We start from the raw sequence: 25,780 nt of genomic DNA, 5'->3' as shown, positions 1-25,780 counted from the left end.
AGCCTCCTGGGTAGCTAGGACTACAGATACATACCACCATGCCCGGCTAATTTTTTGTAGAGACAGGGTCTTGCTACGTTGCCCAGGCTGGTCTCTAACTCCTGGGCTCAAGCAATTCTCCTGCCTCGGAATCCCAAAGTGCTGGGATTACAGGTGTGAATCACCACAGCCAGCCCATACCTACATTTTTAACAGTACCTGAACTATGGCTGATTTTTATTTTCTTCTTTATATACTTCTTTGACTTCCAAATGTTCTACAATGTGCAGTGAGTTGAGTATAGTGATTAAGAGCATAGACTCTGGGTTCAAATCTTGGCTCTGCCATGTATTAGTTATGTAAATTTAGAAAACTTTCTTCATTTCTTTAAGCTTTAGTTTCCTATTTATGAAGCGAGGCTATTATCTACCTTATTAGGTTAGATTATGGATTACATGAGAGATTCTAAGTGAAGCAATTAGTATGCTGTCTTATCTCTATACTACTACAATTATTTATATACTTTTTTCAAAAAAGAAATGATAAATGTTTATTTCTCTTGAGAATCTGAAGTCTCTCACAAAAAACATGAATTTTCTATCTACTCATATATCTAATGAAAAGTACTTGGCAGTATGTTTAGTAGTAAAACTTTGACAAATAGAAGCTATTATTTATTTATTGCATTATTACATTTCTTTTCGGTTTGATTGCCAGGAAGAGCCAAACATGTTTGTTTATTTTGTCTGTGTTACCCTTTGAAGTCCCATTCTTCTATCTCATTTCTGTCTTTTCTGATCTTAAATTTTTTTTTTTTTTTTTCTGAAACGGAGTCTCACTCTGTCACCCAGGCTGGTAGTGGCATGATCTCTACTCACTGCAGCCTCTGCCTCCCGGGTTCCAGCGATTCTCTTGCCTCAGCCTCCTGGGTAGCTGGGATTCCATGCACACGCCACCACACCCAGCTAATTTTTGTATTTTTACTAGAGACGGGGTTTCATCACGTTGGCCAGGCTGGTCTTCAACTCCTGACCTCAGGTGATCTGCCCACCTTGGCCTCCCAAAGTACTAGGATTACAGGCGTGAGCTACCATGCTTGGCCCTAATCCTAAATTTTTAAATTAATTTAAAAAATTTCTTAAATGCTATCTGAAGTTATTTATGAAAGTAAGCAGATTGTATGCACACAAACAAAAGTAAATTAATGTCTTACTATCTCCCACCAGTCCAAGTATCTCAAAGTGTGGTCCAAGGAATACACCAAAATCACCTAGGGCTACTTGTTAGAAGTAGATACTGGAAACACCTACTAAGTCAGAATCTCTGGGAATGAAGCCCAGGAATTGTGGGGAAAAGAAAGAGATCAGATTGTTACTGTGTCTATACAGAAAGAAGTAGATATAAGAGACTCAATTTTGTTCTGTATTTAAGATGCTGTTAATCTGTGACCCTACCCCCAACCTTGTCCTTGCAAGAGACATGTGCTGTGGTGACTCAAGGTTTAAAGGATTTGGGGCTGTGCAGGGTGTGCTTTGTTAAACAAGTGCCTGAAGGCAGTATGCTTGTGAAAAGTCATCACCATTCTCTTAATCTCAAGGACCCAGGGATCTCTGCCTAGGAAAGCTAGGTGTTGTCCAAGGTTTCTCCCCATGTGATAGTCTGAAATATGGCCTCGTGGGAAGGGAAAGACCTGATCGTCCCCCAGTCTGACACCCATGAAGGGTCTGTGCTGAGGAGGATTAGTATAAGAGCAAAGAAGGCCTCTTGGCAGTTGAGATAGAGAAAAGCATCTGTCTCCTGCCTGTTCCTGGGCAATGGAACATCTCGGTGTAAAACCCGACTGTATGTTCTGTTTACTGAGAAAGGAGAAAACCGCCTTAGGGCTGAAGGTGGGCCGTGCTACCGGCAATGCTGCTCTTTATGCACTAAAAAGGTTTATGGGCCGGGCGCGGTGGCTCAAGCCTGTAATCCCAGCACTTTGGGAGGCCGAGGCGGGTGGATCACAAGGTCAGGAGATCGAGACTATCCTGGCTAACATGGTGAAACCCCGTCTCTACTAAAAATACAAAAAAAAACTAGCCGGGCGCGGTAGGGGGCGCCTGTAGTCCCAGCTACTTGGGAGGCTGAGGCGGGAGAATGGCGTGAACCTGGGGGGCGGAGCTTGCAGTGAGCCGAGATCGCGCCACTGCACTCCAGCCTGGGAGACACAGCGAGACTCCGTCTCAAAAAAAAAATAAAATAAAAATAAAAAAGGTTTATGGAGGTGTTTACATATGTATATCAAGTCACAGCACTTTTCCTTAAACTTATTCATGTCACAGAGATCTTTATTCATATGTCTTACTGCTGACCTTCTCCCTACGATGATCCTATTATCCTGCCACTTCCCTTTTTCTAAGATGGTAAAATCAATAAATACTGAGGGAACTCAGAGACCGGTGCTGGCGTGGGTCCTCTGTATGCTCAGCGGCGGTCCCCGGGGCCCACTTTTTCTTTCTCTATACTTTGTCTCTGTGTCTCACTTCTTTTCTCAAGTCTCTTGTTCCACCTAACGAGAAACGCCCACAGGTGTGGAGGGGCAGGCCACCCCTTCAAGGAATCTGTCTTTTAACAAACTCTCGAGGGACTTTTATACTTACTAAAGTTTAAGTAACCCTGTACTGGCCAGGTGCGGTGGCTCACGCCTGTAATCCCAGCACTTTGGGAGGCCGACGCGGGTAGATCACGAGGTCAGGAGATCGAGACCATCCTGGCTGACACAGTGAAACCCCGTCTCTACTGAAAATACAAAAAATTAGCCGGGCGTGGTGGTGGGTGCCTGTAGTCCCAGTTACTCGGGAGGCTGAGGCAGGAGAATGGCCTGAACCCGGGAGGCAGAGCTTGCAGTGAGCCAAGATCGCACCACTGCACTCCAGCCTGGGTGACAGAGCAAAACTCCATCTCAAAAACAAAAAAGAATCCCTGTACTGTAACATAAGCTTTTTATATCGCTGTGCCTGGCATGTAGTATACAGTCACATACCACATAATAACATTTCGGTCCACAGACTACATACAGGACAGTGGTCCCACAAAATTATAATGAAGCTGAAAAATTCCTATCACCTAGTGACCTCATAGCCACCGTAATGTTGTAGCAGAGCACACTATCTTTTCTATGTTTAGATACACAAATGCTAATAATCATGCTAAAATTGCCTACAGTATTCAGTACAGTAACATGCTAGATAGGTTTGTAGTCTAGAAGCAAGAGGCTATAGCATACAACCTAGGTGTGCAGTAGGTAATACCATCTAGGTTTGCATGAGTATACTCTTGGTGTTTGCATGACAATGAAAAGCCTAATGATGCATTTCTCAGAACATATTGCCATCATTAAGCGATGTATGACTGTATATTCAATGATGCTTATTTACTGAATGGATTAATGATATCACTTGAGGTATGAAGTAATGTATTTGAGAACTCCAAAAATCAAAACATTCTACAAAAATGTAAGGCATTGCCATTTTTTCTTTAAAATGCTTCCTCTTAATCAACCTCTTAGCAGCATTTAACATAGTTGACCACTTTCTCCTTAAAACACAATCTTCTCCCGGCTGTTGAGACACCAGTTTCTTCTGGTTTTCTTCCCACCTCAAGGGCTTCTCCTCCTTATCCTCCCTCCTGGCTGTTTCTCTGCTGACTCTGACCCTGGTCCCCTTCTTGTAAGTGCCCTCATTGATGGCATTAAACACCATCTATGTGCCAGATACTTCCAAATCTGTATTTTTAGTGCTGACCTCACCCTAAAACTCCAGACTCATACATACAGCTACCTATTTGACATCTCCACAGTGATGTCTATAGACCTATTTGTTGTTTGTATTCTTGTGTGTAGTCTTTTTTCCTGTCCAAAATTAGAATCTCCTTTCAGAGTTTAGGGAGTGTCACACCACGTGAGAGGCTGCTTCTCATTTGAGAAATCTAAAAGACCAGATATTTGTTTCTCCAGCACTCCGAGCAGCTAGCCCCATGCCCTGGCTTAGTCAATCAGATGCACCCCTTAGGGACTCTGAATAGTTAGCTAATTACACAAAAAAGCAAAGCAGTGAGGAATTAATTCTGCAGGTGCTAGTGGCTGAATCCAGTGTTCTGAAGTAGCCACAGCAGTGTCCTCACCAGATAGGCTCCGCAATATGATCATACGTTCCTAGCCTTCCTATGTAACAGCCCATTTTCTGAACTTCGTAAACTTAATTTTCCCGCAGACTTTGTGAGATATCAAATATTGTTTCTGGTTTTTTTTTGTTTGTTTGTTTTTTATTTTTGAGACAGGGTCTCACTCTTTTGCCCAGGCTGGAGTGCAGTGGTGTGATCTCGGCTCACTGCAACCTCCATCTCCCAGATTCAAGCGATCCTCCTGCCTCAGCCTCCCAAGTAGCTGGAACTACAGGTGTGCACCACCATGCCTGGATAATTTTTGTATTTTTAGTAGAGATAGGGTTTCACCATGTTGGCCAGGCTGGTCTCGAACTCTTGACCTCAGGTAATCCACCTGCCTCAGCTTCTCAAAGTTCTGGAATTACAGGTGTGAGCCACCACACCTGGCCAAATACTGTTCTTTTTTTTGAGACAGAGTCTTGCTCTGTCACCCAGGCTGGAGTGCAGTGGCACGATCTTGACTCACTGCAACCTCTGCCTCCCGGGTTCAAGCAATTCTCCTGCCTCAGCCTCCCAAGTAGCTGGGACTACAGGCGCCCGCCACCACGCCCAGCTAACTTTTTTTTTAGTAGAGACAGGGTTTCACCATGTTGGCCAGGCTTGTCTCGAACTTCTGACCTCAAGTGATCCGCCCGCCTCAGCCTCCCCAAGTGCTGGGATTACAAGCATGAGCCACCGCGCCTGGCCCAAATATTGCTTCAATAAGCAGTTTTTCTGCTTAAATCAGCCACAGTTGGTTTCTATTGCTTACAGAACTCTAATACAATGTTTAATAGGTTTCTCAATATGTAATATAACCATTAGAAGTCTTAATTCCCCAGAAACCTACTAGTCTCCCAGTTTTTCCCATTTCAGTAAACTACGATATATCCAACTGCTCAGGTCAAAAGTCCTAGGCCATTATCTTTGATGTCACTCTTTCCTTTATTCTCCCAATGCAATCAATTAGAAAATTCAATCAACTCTAGCCCTAAAACTTGTCCCAAATATATCCACTTCTCTCCATTAGTTACTATTATCCTAGTCTAAGCTACCATTATGTCCTACCTAGACTCTTGCCTCTCTTTACATATATTCTCCTTACAGTAGCCCAGGATATTTTAAAAATACAAAGCAGACCATGTCACTTTCGTGTCTAAGCCTCCAATGGCTCTTCCCACTGAACTTAAAATCCAAACTCCTTACCCTGACTTACAAAGGCCTACGTAGTCTGATTCTTGCCTATGTCTCAGATTTCATCTCCTAACACTCTCCTGCTATGGTGCAGCCACACTGGACTTATGGTCCCTGAACATCTTCCCATTGACGTCAAGTGGGTAGCTCCTCCGTTTAGGTCTCAGCTTAATCTGATGACCCAATCTACAGTATCAACTTATCAGACCAAACTAGTTTAATTCTCTGCATAGCACTTGCTATCTGATAATATTTTGAGAGCAAGATTCCTGGCTTTTCACTACAATCTCCCTACCAATTTACAAATACGTAATATGTGTTGTTATTGTCGGCAACAACATTCATTCATTCGAAATATTTTTGAGAATTGTTACTATTGTTAACAATAAAAACATACATTATAGATGAGTAAATTGCTGTTTAGCAAAGCTAAGTTGTCCAAAGTCACACAAGTAGTTTGTCTCGAACTTCTGACCTCCCACCTCAGCCTCCCCAGTAGATGGGATTACAGGCCGGAGCCACTAAACCCAGCACTGGTAATCTGTGATAGAACTATGATTCGAACCCAAGCCTTTTGACCCTGAAGCCTGACGTCTGAAATGCTGCCCCCAACCTACTCAAATCTTGACTTCCCATTAACACCCAGCTCAGGTCATAACCCTCCATAAAGCCTTCCCTGACTATTTTATCTAAAATGAAAATAGCTCTCATACTCTGGATGTTGTAGGGGGGGAAAAGATAAAAAGAAAATAGCACTGATATATTTCACATATTCTATTGACTACCTCCACTGTCAATAGCACTAGCTATTATTTCACATTATCTGATTATAACTTAAGGGATCAGCAACTTAGGTTGCTCCTTTAGTAAAAGCCACTTAGAGACTATTCTGTTGTACTGATTAGTGATTAAATTTTTAGTTTAATATTACCTTAAAAAAAAAACCAAAAAAACAGTAGTTATTTCAGAGGCTAAAGAAGTAAGTATGAACTGGCTTACTCTTCTACCATTTATCCACAGACTTTTAAGCTACTCCAATTGTGGCTTTAGTTGGGCTATATATCCTCAGGAGCCACTAAATGTCTGAAATTTCTAAGTTCTTCCAGTTGCTGTTGATTTATTCTTTTCAGTTGTGACCATCTCTATTTTCCTCTAACCCTGTGATTGCTTCTCAGTTTCTAGTCCTTCATCTAACATAGCTGCTTCTCACTGGTAATATTTTATTTTAGAGCAGGGATCAGCAAACTGCAACTCACAGGCCAAATCCAGTATGCCATTTATTTTCATAAAGTTTTACAGGAACACAGCCATGCTCATTTGTTTAGTATTGTCTACGACTGCTTTTGCGCTATAATAGTAGCATTGAATAGTTGCAACAGAGAACAACTGGCCCACAAAGCCTAAAATATTTACTATCTAGCCCTTTACAAAAAACATTTGTGAAACCATAGCTTAGAGGAAACACAACTGAAACCCAGAAGGGTGAAGTTACTTGTCCAAGATCCCATAACTGGCAAGTGGCAGGGGCAGAACTATTACATTCATTATATGGACCTTATAAATTCTCAAAGTCATAGAACCTTACAACAGTTTCTCTCTACATCTCCATAGGCTTCTTTGAGACTTTGGTAGTTGACTACCAAAGTCTCAAAGAAAGTAATAGACTGGGTGTTAATGGAAAGTCAAGATTTGAGTAGCAGTCAAGAGACCACTTAAATCTCAAAAGCAATCATCAAAAAAGCAGAGTATAACGAATCTGCAGTACTCGATGGTACTGTAGTCTTTGGTAATCAATCTTCAGGTGAGTCCTCCAGAACACTGGATATTTTGTTGGAGGAGACAAGGTCAATAACACTGGCTTTGTTTAAGAGCCTCCAAACTAATACTAAACAGAATCTGACTATTCAAGAGTTCAACTTAATTACCTGAAAGAACCAGGCAGATAACAGAAGTGAATAAATCAGTCTAACATATAACATAATATAACAGAGAGTGAAAAAACCTTGGCCAAAAACTCAAAACAATACCGTAAAACCAAACAAACATAGCTGCAGACAAGAGCAGGATTTGGCATCAAGCCACCAGTTTCTATCCCTGGCCTATGTTATCGATTTCTGTAAATCTTAAAAAGCCAAAAGGTAAACTCCTAGCCTTTAAATAACAAAGTTTAAAAAGAAAAAAACCAAAAACTGATTTATTCTTTTATTAAAATTTTAAGAATGAATCATCAAATAAAACAAACCACTTGAATAAAACCTTCTTATCCCCAGGTAGCCTTACCTTCCACAACATACACCTTCGTCAAAGGAAAGTCAATACTTTTCGCCATCACTTCAATATCTTCTTTAAGCTTTCCCTCAGGCAGAGGTGTGAATTTGTCAAATAAAGGGGCAATATAATCAGCATAGATTGTGACAAGAACCTGAAAAGCAAATGTCAGAACAACATATAAATATGTTCTTAAAGAAAAACCATTCTTTATTATACAGATTAAATTATATTAAAACAATTATGCTGACCTCAAACTTGAGAACAAGGAACTTACTTGCTCTGGTATTCCCAGGCCCAAATAGTACCAGATAGTAAGAGCATAATATCTGTCTGGTGAATTAAATTGAAATGAGTAGTCTGGTAACCGAGTAAACCCATGAATTTTATTTTAGAGGATAATGCTACTAACAGTGATTAAGATCTCTAGGTGGTAATAAGTATAGTCCTTTCAAAACTATCTTGGGGATTTCCGATGCTTCATGAGCCAATCATAACACGCAGTTCTGCCTTTGAGCGTAATCACAATAGACCTGAAGTCTTTCCTAAAAAAGAATTCGTAGAACTTGATTGTATGCTGTTACTTGGTTGGCTTATCAGCTAAAATTAATTACCTGTAGTTCATAATCGTACATTGTGGTTGAAAAAGCACTTCCTTAAGCATTTTTAGAGCATTTTCTCTGCTCTTTTTCCTCTTACTTTAATTTGCCATACAATAGAGACCTGTAAATCCAACTACCGCCCATTTTCTGATCTTGATCCCATCAGTGGAAAATGAAACAATGGGCATTATGTAATTCAGACTAAAATAAACCTCAGCTGGGGCGTGGTATAACACACCTGTAGTCCCAGCTACTTGGGAGGCTGAGGCAGGAGGATTGCTTGAGCCCAGGAGTTCAAGGCTGTAGTGCGCTATGATCATGCCTGTGAAATAGCCACTGTACTCCAGCCTGGGCAACATAGGGAGGCCCTGTCTCAAAATAAAATAAAATAAAATAAAATAAAATAATATAAAATAAAATAAAATAAACCTCATCATCAGTGGAGTTGAAGAGCTGATAGATGATAATTTCTGGGTGTACTGAACAGACCATTCTGGTCTTTTTCATTTGGGTTTTTAAAAAGTTATTATTTGTAGAGACATAGTCTCACTGTGTTACCCAGGCTGGTCTTTTTTTTTTTTTTTTTTTTTTTTTTTTTTTGAGACGGAGTCTCGCTCTGTAGCCCAGGCTGGAGTGCAGTGGCGGGATCTCAGCTCACTGCAAGCTCCGCCTCCCGGGTTCATGCCATTCTCCGGCCTCAGCCTCCCGAGTAGCTGGGACTACAGGCGCCCGCCATCTCGCCCGGCTATTTTTTTGTATTTCTTAGTAGAGACGGGGTTTCACTGTGTTCGCCAGGATGGTCTCGATCTCCTGACCTCGTGATCCGCCCATCTCGGCCTCCCAAAGTGCTGGGATTACAGGCTTGAGCCACCGCGCCCGGCGGCTGGTCTTAAACTCTTGGGCTTAAGTAATCCTCGCACCTTGGCTTCCCAAAGTGCTGGGGTTACAGGCATAAGACACTGTGCCTGGCCCTGAACAGACCATTCTGACTGTGTTGCAGTGTTTGTGTTGTGAAGCACTTGAGAGTATGGAAAGAGAAGAGGAATAGGAGATGTGAGGGAGGGAAGGGGGAAAAGAGTGAGAGGGAAAAGGAAAGGAGAAGAAGAGAGGCAGGAATAGGTGGCAGTGGGGAGACAAGGGAAGACAAAGGAGAAGGAAAGGAAGAAGAATGCGTAAAAGATAGAAGGGGAAGGGGAAGTAGATGGGGCAAAGAAGGCAGAGAGTGTTTAACGGGGAAGGGAAAGGCAGGGGAAGGGAAGCAGAAGAAAGCCAGTTAAATATATGTTTTCTTTCTCTTGTCCCTCTTAAATCTCATTTCTCTTCAAAATAACCATGATTTTAGGCAGTGGAGGTCAGTCAGGAGTCATTAAATTATCATACTTAGTCATTCTGGTGGCAACTCACAAATGCACAACCCAAAACTGCCTGACAACAGAATCATTAAAAGTGACTAACAACTAGTTTCTATGACCTGTAAGAGTTAGCATAAGAAGAAGGAAATTTATGGTCAGTCAATACTCCTGTTTCTATAATCAAAAGCAGAAACCAAAGGGGAAATGTATATAAGCACCTATTTATATTTCAGCTGCTTCTTAAGAACTATTTACATGCCAATGAAGATTACAGTAATCTCACCAAGGAACTTTTGTAAAGAAAATGAAATAAAGATTTTACTCACCAGAGACACAACTAATGTAAACAGCCAGGCATAAATAAAAAAATAGTCACCCCCAATTTTAATAATGTAAAGTAGAAGTGAAGACACAGGCAACAAAATACACTGAGTCACAACAAATTTCTTGATTGCATCTTTCATGAAGAACCCCAAAGTCTGCAAAAAGAAAACATTACCACAAGAAACTGAGAAACTGGTTTTGCTTTTTAAATAACTAATAAATAACTACAAAGGATACATTATTATTATTATTATTTTTTTTTTTTTTGAGATGGAGTCTCGCTCTGTCGCCCAGGCTGGAGTGCAGTGGCCGGATCTCAGCTCACTGCAAGCTCTGCCTCCCGGGTTCACGCCATTCTCCTGCCTCAGCCTCCCGAGTAGCTGGGACTACAGGCGCCCGCCACCTCGCCCGGCTATTTTTTTGTATTTTTTAGTAGAGACGGGGTTTCACCATGTTAACCAGGATGGTCTCGATCTCTTGACCTCGTGATCCACCCATCTCGGCCTCCCAAAGTGCTGGGATTACAGGCATGAGCCACTGCACCCGGCCTAAGTTTTTTTTCTTTTTATTTTTTTTAATCAACGTTGACCAGGTTGGCCTTGAACGTGTAGCCTCGCCTCCCTGAGTGCCCGGGCAACTGGCCTGAGCCACCGTGGCTCCCAAGACTTTCAGCTATGATCTTTACCATATCTGCAGTTCTGTTTTTTCTCAATTCATACTCTGAAATAGTAAATTATGTTTAAATTATAAACAGTACAGGATAAAAGCACAGAAGTTTTTCACATTTAAAAGAGAACATTTGTTATTCTTTACTATACCTGTTGATTGAAACCATGTTTTTCTTCTATCACAAAAGTATTATAAAGACTCCATGGCAAACCAGTCAATGCACTGAAAAGTGTAGCCAACAGCAGAAACACCAGGGACTGAGTGATCTAAGCAAAAGAAAAAACAAAAATCTAGTTTTTATGAACTACTAGCAAACAAATCAACAACTATTTGCTGAGCACTTACTACATCCCAAGCAATATGCTTGATTCTACGGATAATAAAAGCTCTGAAACATCATCCCTGCCTTCAAAAAAGTTTACTTTTGAGAGAAGTAAACGAGAAACAAAACAAATCCTTTTCTACTACACAGGCACTATATGAAAGGTACCTTAAATCATATAGACAAATCCCTAAGATAAAGAGCCTGGATTCTTGGCTTACCACATGGAAGAAAGTCACCTGATAACTAAAAATACTCACACTGGACTATTATGTGATTGAGAAATAAACCATTGCAAATAAGCCTGTGATATTCTGGGATTTGTTATCATAACTAATGTTATGCCAATACAGCATGGGTAACCAAGGACTATGCAGACAGAGAGGCAAATCTAACATTGGCAGAAGCCAAAAAATTAACTTTAGTAGAAAGCCTGCCAAGCCAAAAGAAATACCATGACAAATATATGCTAATAATCACATACCTCATATTCTGGTCCAAAGCCAGCATAACCGCAGAACCGTCCAGAAAGTCTCCAGAGATAAGGTATTCCTCCAAAGAGAAGAATAAGCTATAAAACAAAGCATACTTTGATCGCAGTTGAACAGTACTAGAAACTATCATATGAGAAAGCATGGTATAAAGAAAGAAAGGACAAAATAATAATCTATTAAAAAAAAAAAGAGGCCAGTACCGTGGCTCATGCCTGTAATCCCAGCACTTTGGGAGACTGAGGCAGGAGGATGGCTTGAGGCCAGCAATTCAAGACCAGCCTGGGCACCAAGGTGAGTTGAGACCCCATCTCTACAAAAAATTTAAAAATTAGCTGGGCCTGATAGTACCTGTAGACCCAGCTACTTGGGGGGCTGAGGTGAGAGGATTGCCTGAGCCTAGGAAGTCAAGGCTGCAGTGAGCCGTGATCGTGACACTGCACTCCAGCAAGGCAATAAAGTGAGACCCTGTCTCAAATAAAATAAAATAAAATAACAAAATAAAATTAATTTTTTAAAAAATAGACCTATTTAACATTTAGCATAATTTATGCATGTAGATGAGTACAAACCACTGAGATACTAAATTTAGGCAGTTAAAATAACATTTTTGTCTGTACACTATATACGGATGAATTGTATGGTACATTAATTACCTCAATAAAGCTTTTCTAAAACAAAACAAAACAAAAACACACTTCTGTCAAAAGACCACAACAAAATCACAAACTAAACTTGGAAAGGTTAAACAGCCGGGTGTGGTAGCATATGCCTGTAATCCCAGCATTTCGGGAGGCCAAGGCAGGCAGATTGCTTGTGTTCAGGAATTTGAGACCCAGCCTGGACAACATGGTGAAACCTGTCTCTACAAAAAATACAAAAATGAGCCGATTATGGTGGCATGATTCTGTGGTCCTAGCTACTTGGGGGAGCTGAGGTAGGAGGATTGCTTGAGCCTGGGAGGTCGAGGCTGCAGTGAGCCATGATGATGCCTGCACTCCAGCCTGGGTGACAGAATGAGACCCTGTCTCAAAAACAAACAACAACAACAACAACAACAACAACGAAGTTCGAAATCCAAAAGCTAATGAGTGATAGAAATGGAATTTGAACAATGTTAATATGGCTCCATAATTGTCTATTCTGTGAAAGAAAATAGTCCTCTTCCATCAGGACAAAGCACAGAAGTAGACAGTCATGTCCACTTACTAAACTGGGGAACAGAATGGGATTATCTGTGTCTTTGCTGGGTCAGGAAGAGGCGCGGTAGGGGCCAGGCTTTCACAGGAGAAGTCTCTTCCTCAGCACCACCCTTTGTCTTGGTCTTGGGCAGATAAAGTGAACACAGACATTCACTAAATAACCAGGACATTAGGAGCTAGGAAGCAGCTCAAAATTTGAAAAGAATGCATGTTTAAGAAATTCTACTGCCCGAAACACATACAACTTTGTGGGACTCATTTGTCAAGAGGAATCAATTTATTTTTTCTCTCTACAGGACAGGACCTTAGGAGCACAATGATCAATCACATTCCTTGACTGGAAGCACAATATTCCCATTGGTTCAGATATAGTTCCTCATGGTTTCAGGGGTTTTGGTACTATTGTATTTCATGGGTATCCTTCCAATCTAATTCCCATTTTCATATATGTATCTACAAATAATATAGTGATTTATGTATGCTTTTAAAGAACGTATATAAATGACATTATATTGTACTTATCAGTCTACGATTTGCTTTTTATACTCTAAATTTTCTTAGATCCAACCATGGTAGACTTCAACTTTATTTGGTATTATCAGGATATTTCCTAAAGTGTTTATAACAAATTACACTCCCATCAGCAGTACTTGAGTGTTTCTGTTTTCCCACAGTCTCACCCACACTTTACTCATCTTTTAGACTGTTAGCAGTACATTGGATTGGTTTAATATCATGGGTCTCAAATATGGTCTCTGGACAGTAGCAACAGCATCTGGGAATTTCACAGCAATGCAAAGTCTCAGGCCCTACCCCAGATGTACCAAATCAGAAGCTGGAAGTGGGACCCAGCAGTTTCTAGGTAAACCTGATGTATACTAAAGTTTGAAAATCATTGCGTTAATAAATTGTTTTCTTTTTTTAAGAGACAGAGTCTCACTCTGTCACTCAGGCTGGGGAGCAGTGTTATGACCATAGCTTACTGTATTTTTTAACTCCTGGGTTCAAAGGCTCTTCCCATGTCAGCCTCCCAAGTAGCCAGGACTATAGGTATGCACCACCATACTTGGCTAATTTTAATTTTTTGTACAGATAGGGTATCTCTATGTTGCCCAGGCTGGCCTCAAGCAGTCCTCTCACTGTGGCCTCCCAAAGTGCTGGGACTATAGGCGTGAGCTACTGCACTCAGCCCCAATAAACTGCTTTTCAAAAGGCTCCCCTAACACTACCTCCAGGTATTTCCACTTTACTACAACTAACTCAACCTTAGACATAAACCTTGTTTTCCCAAAAGACACCACTGTCTGACATATGCCCTAGTTGTTGAAGTAATTGACCTGGGATGGTATTTCTTTCAGCCAATTCCCAATACTAATAAATAATGTATAATTGGCCGGGCACGGTGGCTCACGCCTGTAATCCCATCACTTTGGGAGGCCGAGGTGGGTGGATCATGAGGTCAGGAGATCGAGACCATCCTGACTAACACAGTGAAACCCCATCTCTACTAAAAATACAAAATATTAGCCAGGCGTGATGGCAGGCGCCTGTAGTCCCAGCTACTCAGGAGGCTGAGGCAGGAGAATGATGTGAACCCAGGAGGTGGAGCTTGCAGTGAGCCAAGATCGCACTACTGCACTCCAGCCTGGGCAACAGAGCGAGACTCTGTCTCAAAAAAAAAAATTAAATAAAAATAATAATAATAATGTATAATTAAGGACTTATAATGCTTTTAGTAAAGGCTAGAGCAACTATTGCTAAAAGTCTAGTATTTAAATGAGCATTAAGGATAGTTTTAATGTGAATTTTGAATGATCTATAAATGCATTTGAAAATCGATACTGCAAACCTTGTTTAGTTTCTTCTGGGGACTGAAAAACAAAGCATGGTGAACTGTACAATGTCTCTATGTTGATAATTTCACTAAGTATGCTCCCAGGGTTGTTCTATGGCAAAATTAATGATCCCAGAAAAAATAATTCCAGTGCTTTGACATATATTATTTCACTACTTTTTTTTTTTTTGAGACAGGATCTTACTCTGTCACCAGGTGGGGTACAGTGGTGTGATCACAGCTCACTGCAGCCTCGACCTCCTGGGCTCCAGTAACCCTCCCACCTCAGCCTCCAGGGAGCTGGAACTGCAGGTGCACATCACCACACTCAGCTGATTTTTAAAAAAATTTTTTTGCAGAGATGGGGTATCACTATGTTTCCTAGGCTGGTCTCCAACTCCTAGGCTCAAGTGATCCTCCCACCTGAGCCTCTCAAAATGCTATGATTACAGGATTGAGTCATCATGCCTGGCTTCACTACTACAGTCTTGAAAAGCAGGCAGGGAAAAGGGTATAATCATCTCTATTTAATAGATGAGGCAACTGAAACTCTTTAACTGAAAGGTTACTTTAACTGAGAGGTTAAAGTAACTTAGCCAAAGAAACCCAATGACTAAGTAATTCCTATGCATTGAGCTTCATTTACATTACCTCACTCACTTAGTCCTTGCCACAAACCATACAAGTTATGGCTTAACATCCACACACTTCTCATTTTATTTTCGTTTATTTTTGAGATGGAGTCTCGCTCTATCACCCACGCTGGAGTACAGTGGTACAATCTCAGCTCACTGCAACCTCCACCTCCTGGGTTCAAGCAATTCTTGTGTCTCAGCCTGCTGAGTAGCTGGGATCACAGGCACGTGCCAAAAGGCCAGGCTAATTTTTGTATTTTTAGTAGAGACAGGGTTTCGCCATGTTGGTCAGGCTGGTCTCAAACTCCTGACCTCAGGTGATCCGCCCCACCTCGGCCTCTCAAAGTGCTGGGAATACAGGCGTAAGCCACTGTACCCAGCCCACTTCTTAGGTTAAGGATGAGAAAACTTAGGCTCAAGAAGGTGAAACTGCTCACATAGAAACATGCAAAAATTACAGAAGCAACAATTTAAACTTTTCAACTCTGCCCTACTCTGCTCCCCAACCACTCCATTTCTTCAGTGAGCCCTTTATTGATATCTGTGAGATACTAGAGAAAGTGTCTCAGAGAGGCTGAACATTTTCTGTCTGGATGCAATGTCATATTTATGTGAACAGTGGCAACCATAACTGGCCACACAAGGACTCTATTTAGGTTCTATCAAGTAGAAAGTACTATGGCAAAAAAAAAAAAAAAAAAAAAAAAGTCGAAACTAATCTTCTCACTTGATCTCTGTGATCAAAACATACAAACCTATTAATTTTAATCAAATAGAAATTAATGAACTTGTTTCCAAACAAAACAAGGTTTCAAAGTTACCCAAAATACTCTTCCTGCCAAGCGTAAATGCAGCCACAAAATCCCCAGAGATAAATTTAGCACATTCATGTTGCAGTCTTCAGAGTTTCAAGAATGGTTTTTTCAATGTCATTTTAAAGACTCAGAAGAACAGAGTTTGAAACCCAGTTATACTACTTATTAGCATGTCCCCTGGCCATTAAACATGCAAGCCCTTTAATTTATCCAAGCCTTTGCTTCCTCATCCATAAAAAGGGAATAATAATGCCTATCCTTTCTACTTCACTGTTGTAAACATCAAATAATAAATATAAAAACTATGTATGAAGTGAAAATCATGACAACTATTACTGTTCCCAACCTTAGCCCATCAGTACTGCTTCTAGTTTGAGCCACAGTACATTACAAAGCTCTCACTTTATATACGTATTCTCCCTATTTCTGTTATCTCCTAGAACAAATAGTCACCAACCATAATTACCAAGCTACTGTCTATCTTTTCTGGCACTATTTACCAGGGACAACCAAGGAGATTGAAAATGCTTTTCCTATCATTTTACTATGGCCCTGTAGGGGGTAAAGTCAAAGGACTTCCAAGAAGCAAACATCAGAAAGAGAATAGTGTCTATCTCATCTAATTGCCTTGTCATCATTAAACAGAGAATTCAGACCTTTCGGAGATGAAGAAAAATATGGGAGCTATTAATCAGTATAGAACAAGAACTCTCAGTATTACTTCTTCAGGTAGTGTTGTAAGCTGTTCAACAATTCCTCTGAAACTGGTGAAACAGAAGGGGAAATGGCAGTTGACAAAACAGCAAAACTCAGCTGTCAGACATCGATTGCAGAAAGGAGAGGCAAATACACTTACCAAGCAATGGAGGGAAAACATGCAAAATATTAAATCAAGTTTGGAAGCAGCTAGCTTTTGGGGAGAATAATACATTTAAGATCTTGGATATGCTTAATGTATTTTTTAAAGTTACTATAATTCTTTTTTGAGCTCCCATTAGTCTTTTGTGGACCAAGGCCATTATATAAATACATAAGTAAACTCTCTTTCATCTATTAAAAAAAAAAAAACAAAGAATAGTGTCTAAATTAACCACTTCTACTTCCATCTGTCTCTGAAGGATGATTTCCTACTTGTGACCTGTCCCTAACAGAAGAAATGATCAGATAAATTAACTAAAGCCAAGTCATTATTGAAAAGATTACTTAACAGCAATAGCTGTGTATCCCCAAAGCCAATGAGATTTTGTTTTCCAAATCATTTATTAGTTTTTCTAAATACCAAAATTTAACTCTTCTAGAAGCATTGCCATTTTCCATCACCCTGAAGAAATAAGCACAGTTTCTAATAATTTGGATCTAACCACACTAGTCTTATTATTCCATACTTGTTAAGAAAAATTTTGTGATGAGCTAGACAATTCTGTCATTTAACACAGCTACATAAAGCCAGTTTCTTTAACTCACGAAACAATGATGGTATCTGATCATAATTCTTTTAAATTTAGGAATCTTTCTCTTAGTGGTACTAGTGGATCTAAAAGTTCTAGAGAAATGATGATGATGATGATCAGGATGATAAAAATAATAAAAGTGGCAGGGCACAGTGGCTCATGACTGTAATCCCAGCACTTTGGGAGGACGAGGCAGGCAGATCACGAGGTCAGGAGATTGAGATCATTCTGGCTAACACAGTGAAACTCCATCTCTACTAAAAATACAAAAAAATTAGCCAGGTGTGGTGGTACATGCCTGTAGTCCCAGTTACTCAGGAGGCTAAGGAAGGAGAATCGCTTGAACCCGGAAAGCGGAGGTTGCAGTGAGCCAAGATCGTGCCACTGCACTCCAGTCTGGGTGACAGAGCAAGACAAAAACAAAAACAAAACAAAACAACACAAAAAAGCAACAACAAAAAGAAACCCCACATTATTTCATTCGGTAAATAGGAACTACATGCTGATTACATGCCATGCACTAGGTATAAAATGATGAACAAGGCCTTAAAGTACTATTTCTTTAAGGAACTACCAGTCTGCCAATTAAACAGTCAAATCAGGCCAGGCACAGTGGCTCATGCCTGTAATCCCAGCACTTTGAGAGGGTGTGGTGGCATGCAACTGTAGTCCCAGCTACTCAAGAGGCTGAGATGGGAGGATCATTTGCGCCTGGGAAGCGGAGGTTGCAGTGAGCCAAGATCATGCTACTGTACTTCAGCCTGGGTGACAGAGCGAGACCGTGCCGGAAGAAAAAAAAAAAATCCAGGCAAATTCAACATAATGCCGTAAGTACTCTGACAGGAATAATGATAGGATGCTACCCTACCCACATTCATCAGGCAGGGAGTTTCAATTGGTTTCTTGGAAGACATGACATCTCAGCTGGATCCTAATGGAAGAGGATCTTTTTTCTACCTGGCTTCAGGGTAATAGTTCCCATATTCTATAGTTTTAAACTGACTAAGCAGTTATGTTTCTGTTTTTTTTGCTCCACAGCCATTACTACCAATAACAAAGGTTAAGAAAGCATGCTGGGACTTGTAAGTGTGGCACCCTCTTTTGTGTTACAAAAATATGAAAATGAAAACAACCATTATGAAGTATTAAACAATTTGACAGACTGTCTCTCCAAGAAGTAAATTACTCACAGTGCCTTCAATCTCTGAATAGAGTCCTGACCAGAAGCTGAAAGTGCTTTTATCCAGTTGATACAGTCGAGATTTCTCAAATGTTTCAGAATCCATGATCTGTCCTAATTCTGGTGGTACATGAGTTGTTGTTTTATATATTCTTCTCTGAAATATTTTAAAGAAAACACTTAAGTGAAACAGTCGATTATTACAATAGTCATTTATGATCAAACATTGAATGGTTTATGGCTTGCCACTTATTTCTGTTGAATTTGCTTTATACCTACACAAATATTGCACTTGATCAAATACATTAACCACTGAAATGACTGATGCAGGAAAAAAAAAGCAGAACAAGAGAACCTGAGGTTAGCCGACTGGTAAAACTATAATCAGGGTTGTCACCACACTTCAGTTTGTATATGTAAACCAAAGTTGTAACATCACAACTTTGTAACACGTACTACTCATTCTAGGTTTACATACCTCCTATAATACGGAAAACAAACTCATGGAAAGGAGAAGCACACATGCTAACCGTGAGTATGAACAGATACTGAGGCTGCTCATTAAATTTGGTCCTAAATGCCAGAAACTTGAGGAGTACCAGATGGAAACATATCAGGTCTGTGAGAAAAGAGCAACTTTCAGTCAGGCACGCTGGGTCACGCCTGTAATCCCAGCACTTTGGAAGGCACGGGCAGGATTCCTTGAGCCCAGGATTTCGAGACTGGCCTGAGCAATGTGGTGAAATCCCGTCTCTACAAAAAATACAAAAATTAGCAGAGTGTGGTGGTGTGCACCTGTGGTCCCAGCTACTTGGGAGGCTGAGGTGGGAGGATCACCTGAGCCTGGGAGGCAGAGGTTGCAGTAAGCCCATATTGTGCCACAGCACTACACCCTGGGTGACAGAGACTCTATCTCTTTAGGAGAAAGATCAACTTTCTCATTATACTAAATTCTAAAAGGTAAGGGTAATTTCAGTTCAGGAAATGTAATACAGAGAATGGATACCAAACAAAATAATGGGCCACTACAACATGCTTTCCCTATATATTGTTGTGTGCCAATAAAAGCTGAGGGCAGGTAGAGCACGGTGGCTCACGCCTGTAATCCCAGCCCTTTGGGAGGTCGAGGCAGCAGGATGACTTGAGTCCAGGAACTCCACACCAGCCCAGGCAACAGCTCTATAAAACAATCAAAAAATTAGCCGGGTACAGTGAGCCACACCTGTGGTCCTAGCTACTCAGAAGGCTGAGGTAGAGGTGGAGGGGTCGTTTGAGCCCAGGAGTTCGAGGCTGCCGTGAGCTATGATGATGCTATTGCTCTTGAGCCTGGGTGGCAGAGTGAGCCCCTGTCTCTGAATAAAATAAATAAATATTCTATCCTGGCCAAGATGGTGAAACCCCATCTCTACTAAAAATACAAAAATTAGCTGGGCATGGTGGCACGTGCCTGTAATCCCAGCTACTCGGGATGCTGAGGCAGGAGAATCACTTGAACCAGTGAGCCGAGATCGCGCCACTGTACTCCAGCCTGGCGACAGAGCTAGACTCCGTCTAAAATGAAATAAATAAATAAAGATTAAAAATAAACAAATAAAAGTTCAGATCTCTAATTCATGGTTATCTCAGGTAAATTTTTTTTTTTTTTTTGAGGCGGAGTCTCACTCTGTGCCCCAGGCTGGAGTGCAGTGGCGCAATCTCGGCTCACTGCAAGCTCCGCCTCCCCGGTTCACGCCATTCTCCTGCCTCAGCCTCCTGAGTAGCTGGACTACAGGCACCCGCCACCTCGCCCGGCTAATTTTTTGTATTTTTGGTAGAGACGGGGTTTCACCGTGTTAGCCAGGATGGTCTCGATCTCCTGACCTCGTGATCCGCCAGTCTCGGCCTCCCAAAGTGCTGGGATTACAGGCGTGAGCCACCGTGCCCGGCCGTAAATTGTTAACTTTCACTTTCTATTTTACCATTTTAATACTTTAAACTAAAATGATGATTTTATAGAAAATGAGAAATATATATATTTTTTTAATTTTATTTTTTTTGAGACCGAGTTTCACTCTTGTCACCCAGGTTGGAGTGCAGTGGTGCAATCTCAGCTCAAGCGATTCGCCTGCCTCAGCCTCCCAAATAGCTGGGACTACAGGTGCACGCCACCACACCCGGCTAATTTTTCTATTTTTAGTAGAGAGGGGTTTTCGCCACGTTGGTCAGGCTGGTCTTGAACTCCTGACCTCAGGTGATCCACCTGCCTCGCGGCCTCCCAAAGTGCTGGGATTACAGGCATGAGATACCGCGCCCAGCCCGATAAGTTTTGTTTTGTTTTGTTTTGTTTTCAGCAGAAATAATATATGCTCTTTAAGGGCGCAAGTTCTTGGAAGGACTGCAAAATCCTGTGGTTAGGCATGATTACATAAATGTCATGAGGAAGTTGGGTGTCTAAATCCTTTTGAAGGCTTATTCCAAAGATAAAGGAGGCCAAGTCTGGGCCCAAGGATCCCAAGGAAGCTGCAGGGAGGGCACAAGAGCCCAAGCCTTCCTCCAGGCCCTAACGGGATTAGGTCCCATGATAACGTTACAGAAAACTTCCTTGACGCACCAAGATCCCCCTCAAAGCCACAGCCCGCCATCGGGCCAAGTTACGAGACTCAGCAGGGACCACAGAGACAAGACTGGCGCAGGGACTGGAGCAATCAAGAGTCTCAGGGTCGAAGTCAAGGCTAGTCCAGGGCTGGCCGGGTGTGGGGGTCAGGTTGGACCCTGTCTAGGCTCACCTGCCGCTGTGCTAGGAAGGTCTCCCAAAGATACACTGTCCAGGAGAAGAGCAGCACCGCTCCGAAGATACGCTTTTCGGCCGGTATCTCCCACAAAGCGTCCAGCGATACCCACATCCCCATGGCCACCCGGTTCCGCCGGCTCCTTCAGCGTGCACCGGTGCCACACCGACACTCGTCCCCTCAGAGCGTCCCCGCGGTGTCACAGCGATATCCGTTCTTTCCGAGGGCCCCTATTCCGATACCCGCCCCCATCCCTCCCTCTGCGCGCTGCTGGCAGTGTCACAGACACACTCTTCCCTTTGCAGACTCTACCCAGTCCCTCCTAGTTTCTACAGAAAAAGCCCCAGCCCCACCTTCCTCACTTCCGGCCCAAAGAGGGCGGGGACCCAGACGCCAAGTTCCCGGATCTGCTGAGCTGTGTTGCATCAACATTCTTCCCCCACCTCTTGACGCTGGGTTCCCGTCTAGGGTTCTGGCTTTCCTCCTGGGCCCGTGAACGCGGCGATATTCTTGGCTTTCTAATCTCCAGAGCCGCAGTTCCATCCCCCTGGGTCAGCGGCTTACCTTGACTGGGCTGCAGTATCTGCCCTCCTTCCCCCAACAAGGCGACAGGTAGTCGGGGCTGGGGCCGGACTGAGTGGACCGCGGCTCCCGCCTGAGGTGGCTTGGAAGGACGCGACAGCAGCCAATTTCCCAGTCTCTAAAAATCGTGCCTCTGAATTACAGCTAACTCAAAAGCGAGACCAGGCATTAGAAATGGAGTCTTTTGGCCAGTATTGGGGTGTTCCGAATTCAAGCGTATGAGAGAATTCAAGCGTTTGAAAATCTCGTCTCAACCACCCCAAGTGTAGTCAGAGGCGGCGTTTTCCCTGCGAGAGTGCCCTGGAACAAAGCAAGGATCTCGTGGGTTAGACATACCTGAAATGAAAGCGTCTTACTTTAGGGCACAAATTTGCATCAGTAAGGCGCAATGCCATTTCTCTCTTGGAATTCAGAAGTGAAATATGGTGACTGGGACACCTGTACATTTCTTTGACTTAAAAAGTGAAGTCAATTATTCTGACCGAAAGTTAATCTGATGATTAATTGGTTAAACATACTATCGTTGCTAATTAGCATAATTATTATTTACAATAAAGTGAGCTAAATAGCTACAACTAAAATATATTTAAATTACTGTGATATTGTGATGCTAAAGATGTATTGAAATTAATATCTTGCCGGGCGCGGTGGCTCACGCCTGTAATCCCAGCACTTTGGGAGGCCGAGGCGGGCGGATCACAAGGTCAGGAGATCGAGACCACGGTGAAACCCCGTCTCTACTAAAAATACAAAAAATTAGCCGGGCGCGGTGGCGGGCGCCTGTAGTCCCAGCTACTCAGGAGGCTGAGGCAGGAGAATGGCGTGAACCCGGGAGGCGGAGCTTGCAGTGAGCCGAGATCGCGCCACTGCACTCCAGCCTGGGCGACAGAGCGCGACTCCGTCTCAAAAAAAAAAAGAAAAAGAAATTAATATCTTGAATTTCTCAACCCTGCCTAAATGCCTCTGAGAGTAATTAGTATAATTAAAAGTCACTAGAGAAAGTGGATGACTCTAATAACAGGATAACAAATTCTTTTCAAGTCAGATGGTTTCCAGTTCTTTGCTTTCAACAAAATTAATGGTGGCCCTATTGAATTGTCCGCTGATGAAGGAACACTTTTTGGTTTTTGGCATGCAACTCAGAAAGAAACCAAACGATTGATTGACATTCTTACAACAAAACTACTAGCATTCTCACCTATTTGTTTATGTAAAACCATTTCTCAGCACTTGTATCTGTGAAAACAACAGAATTGAAACTGAACCCTGTTAATCCATCAGTAGGAAGTATTCATCCAGATAAATGAATTAATTGGTGGGTCAGCCCCATCTATCTGACTAAGAGATGTGTTCCCAATAGAATTTCACCTTTTATAACTACGTATTATCGATATTTGTAATCGTGTCATTTTGATCCATTATATACTAAAGATTATTGTGATGATTACTCGCTTCAGAAGAATTCCAGTGTAGAGCCATAAAGTTACAGGAAATTTTTTTAAAGTTTACTACATGTCGTATTTTTATTGCCAAGAAGTGATCAATAAAAGGTTGTTCAGACATCAAAGTATTACATTTGAATAACATTTTTTTGTTAGAGTACAATCTAAATATGTTAGAGATAATAAAAACAATGTTGAAGAGCTCATTAGTGTATGTTTTAATGGATAATGTGGTTATTCAGTTATATAGATTCTCTTGGATACATTATAGTGATTTAACAGTTTTTAAAATTCTTTATCTTGAAAAGTTGCAATGATTTAACAGTTTTATCTTAAAATGTCAGTATTTATAATTTGCAAGAATTTACATCGATTGCAACTATTTGAATTTATGATGAAACCTGTTAGATACCAACTTAAAAATATGAGGGGTAAACACTTTTTCAAAATTTTCTCTCCCTCAGGCCATCATTGCTATGCCCTCTTCACTCTTGTCTTCAGCTGTCTTTGAGTCCAAAGCCTCACAGGAGCTTCTACCACCCAAGTTTTGTGGCTAAGGGCACAGGTTTAGAGTCAAGCTGCTTGATTGCCAGCCATGGCTGCACCATGTATTAGCAAGTTATTTAATCTGTCTGTGCATCAGATCCTCGTCAGTAACATGAGAATAACATAGTATGTACTTACTTTCTTGTATTGTTAAGATCAAATGAGAAAATTCATGTAAAGCTCCTAGCAATGTAGATGGCTCTGAGTGCCCAATAAAGGTTAGCTACTGCTTGGGAGGGGGGCATCATAGCATTGATCGGTCACCATGTGTCTGAAGAGATAGGAGAGTAGGAGGCCCAGGTTTCAAAAAGCCAAGACTGACTGGAATTCATTCATTCAATCAATACTGAATGTCTGTGAAATGCCAGACGCATTTCCGGGTGCCACGGATATAGCAGTGAACCAAAGCCCCTCTCCGTGTTAGCCAGGATGGTCTTGACCTCCTGACCTTGTGATCCGCCCGCCTTGGCCTCCCAAAGTGCTGGGATTACAGGCGTGAACCACCATTAGTTAGACTATTATATTTAGTCTAACCTTGTCGTCATGGACCTCAAGGCCATACACCTGACCACCCTCCCTTCTCTTTCTACAGCCTTAGATTCCAGCTCAGCTATCCTCTCCCCTCTATGGCAGCTTATGGTCTCCAGCCTGCTGAGTGTACACCACAATCCTAGAGACATTTTAAACTACCACTGTATCCCACTTTACCCCACCATACATACAAGTAGAGTTCAGCGCTACTAAATAGAGAGCCAGTTTTTGCAGGGTAATTTCAATAGAGTTCTCTATCTTTATTGATACACCACTGCACACATGAGGGAAACAGTGCTTTTCTGGAAAAGATTGGAGTCCATCACATTTCAAATGGGGAAGTAAACCCTGATGTGGGCAAGGGACTCTGGCAGTCAGAGCAGCTGCAGTAGGGCTCAGAGGAACAATCCCTCTTCGTGGCAGGTTTTTGAGCAATGATTATCCCTTCTAGGTCCTTCACTTTGTTTTCCACTGTCAGAAGTTTTTTCAAAATTTTCTCTTGCAGACCCAAGGACAGGAAGATATTATTATTGTCTTGAATTCGGAGACCACTTCCTTCTGGGTTGGCTAGCAAAGCCTGAAAAATAGCTGAGCCCTTCTTATAAAGTTTGTAGAGTGTGATTATAAACAACAACGTTTTCTAAAATGGAACAACAGAAGTTGAATGTTAGTTGCTACAGTTTACTATCTATAAGAGAAAAACAAAACAAAAATGTAATAGTAACAATAATTCCTCATTCCAATAACAAGTCTCCCATTTAGCAAAGTATTTTCACATCTGTTTCATCTTTTGATTTTCACTGCAAACCACAGGTAGGCAGGTCAGGCAGGACTATTATTTGCATTTAATCAAGATTGTAATCATAGATAACCATTTTCTGAATGTGTGGAAGTTACTTTGCCTATGCATGACCTATTTATGCAGAAAAAACAGAACTGGATAACTATATACCTTCCAGTTTGAACTCTGTCATTGACCAAGGTTATATATTGGAAGTGGTAGAGCCAGGACAACAATCCAGAAATTTACACCTCCAAGTACACTTTAGGACATAGTAGTCTGAAAAACTGGATTTCTTGGTCATAGAAAAGGTTCTTAAAATATACTAGGAGATGGCCGGGCGCGGTGGCTCAAGCCTGTAATCCCAGCACTTTGGGAGGTTGAGACGGGCGGATCACGAGGTCAGATCGAGACCATCCTGGCTAACACGGTGAAACCCCGTCTCTACTAAAAAGAATACAAAAAACTAGCCGGGCGCGGTGGTGGGTGCCTGTAGTCCCAGCTACTCGGGAGGCTGAGGCAGGAGAATGACGTGAACCCGGGAGGCGGAGCTTGCAGTGAGCCCAGATTGCGCCACTGCACTCCAGCCTGGGTGACAGAGCGAGACTCCGTCTCAAAAAAAAAAAAAAA

At 41.8% G+C, this 25,780-nt stretch overlaps 2 protein-coding genes across 2 annotated transcripts in view; both read right to left on the bottom strand.

Moving 5' to 3' along the window:
• Window positions 1-21,610, bottom strand: part of ZMPSTE24 (zinc metallopeptidase STE24) — a 47,460-nt gene extending 25,850 nt beyond the window's left edge. The window contains exons 1-6 of the mRNA XM_025402499.1: window positions 21,266-21,610; window positions 18,511-18,657; window positions 11,377-11,463; window positions 10,720-10,836; window positions 9,904-10,056; window positions 7,636-7,777 (exon numbers count right to left, since the gene is read on the bottom strand). Of these exons, the coding sequence (XP_025258284.1) occupies window positions 7,636-7,777; window positions 9,904-10,056; window positions 10,720-10,836; window positions 11,377-11,463; window positions 18,511-18,657; window positions 21,266-21,388 (769 nt within the window). The 5' untranslated portion in view covers window positions 21,389-21,610. The remainder of the gene's footprint in view (window positions 1-7,635; window positions 7,778-9,903; window positions 10,057-10,719; window positions 10,837-11,376; window positions 11,464-18,510; window positions 18,658-21,265) is intronic.
• A 2,992-nt stretch (window positions 21,611-24,602) lies between these two features.
• The window catches only part of TMCO2 (transmembrane and coiled-coil domains 2), a 4,204-nt gene continuing 3,026 nt past the window's right edge, over window positions 24,603-25,780 (bottom strand). The window contains exon 2 of the mRNA XM_025353921.1: window positions 24,603-25,009. Within this exon, the coding sequence (XP_025209706.1) occupies window positions 24,692-25,009 (318 nt within the window). The 3' untranslated portion in view covers window positions 24,603-24,691. The remainder of the gene's footprint in view (window positions 25,010-25,780) is intronic.

This window comes from Theropithecus gelada, chromosome 1 (assembly GCF_003255815.1).
Source record: "Theropithecus gelada isolate Dixy chromosome 1, Tgel_1.0, whole genome shotgun sequence".
NCBI classification, from domain to species: domain Eukaryota; kingdom Metazoa; phylum Chordata; class Mammalia; order Primates; family Cercopithecidae; genus Theropithecus; species Theropithecus gelada.
Note: the sequence above shows the minus strand (reverse complement) of the source record. Positions and strands in the feature narration are given on the sequence as shown.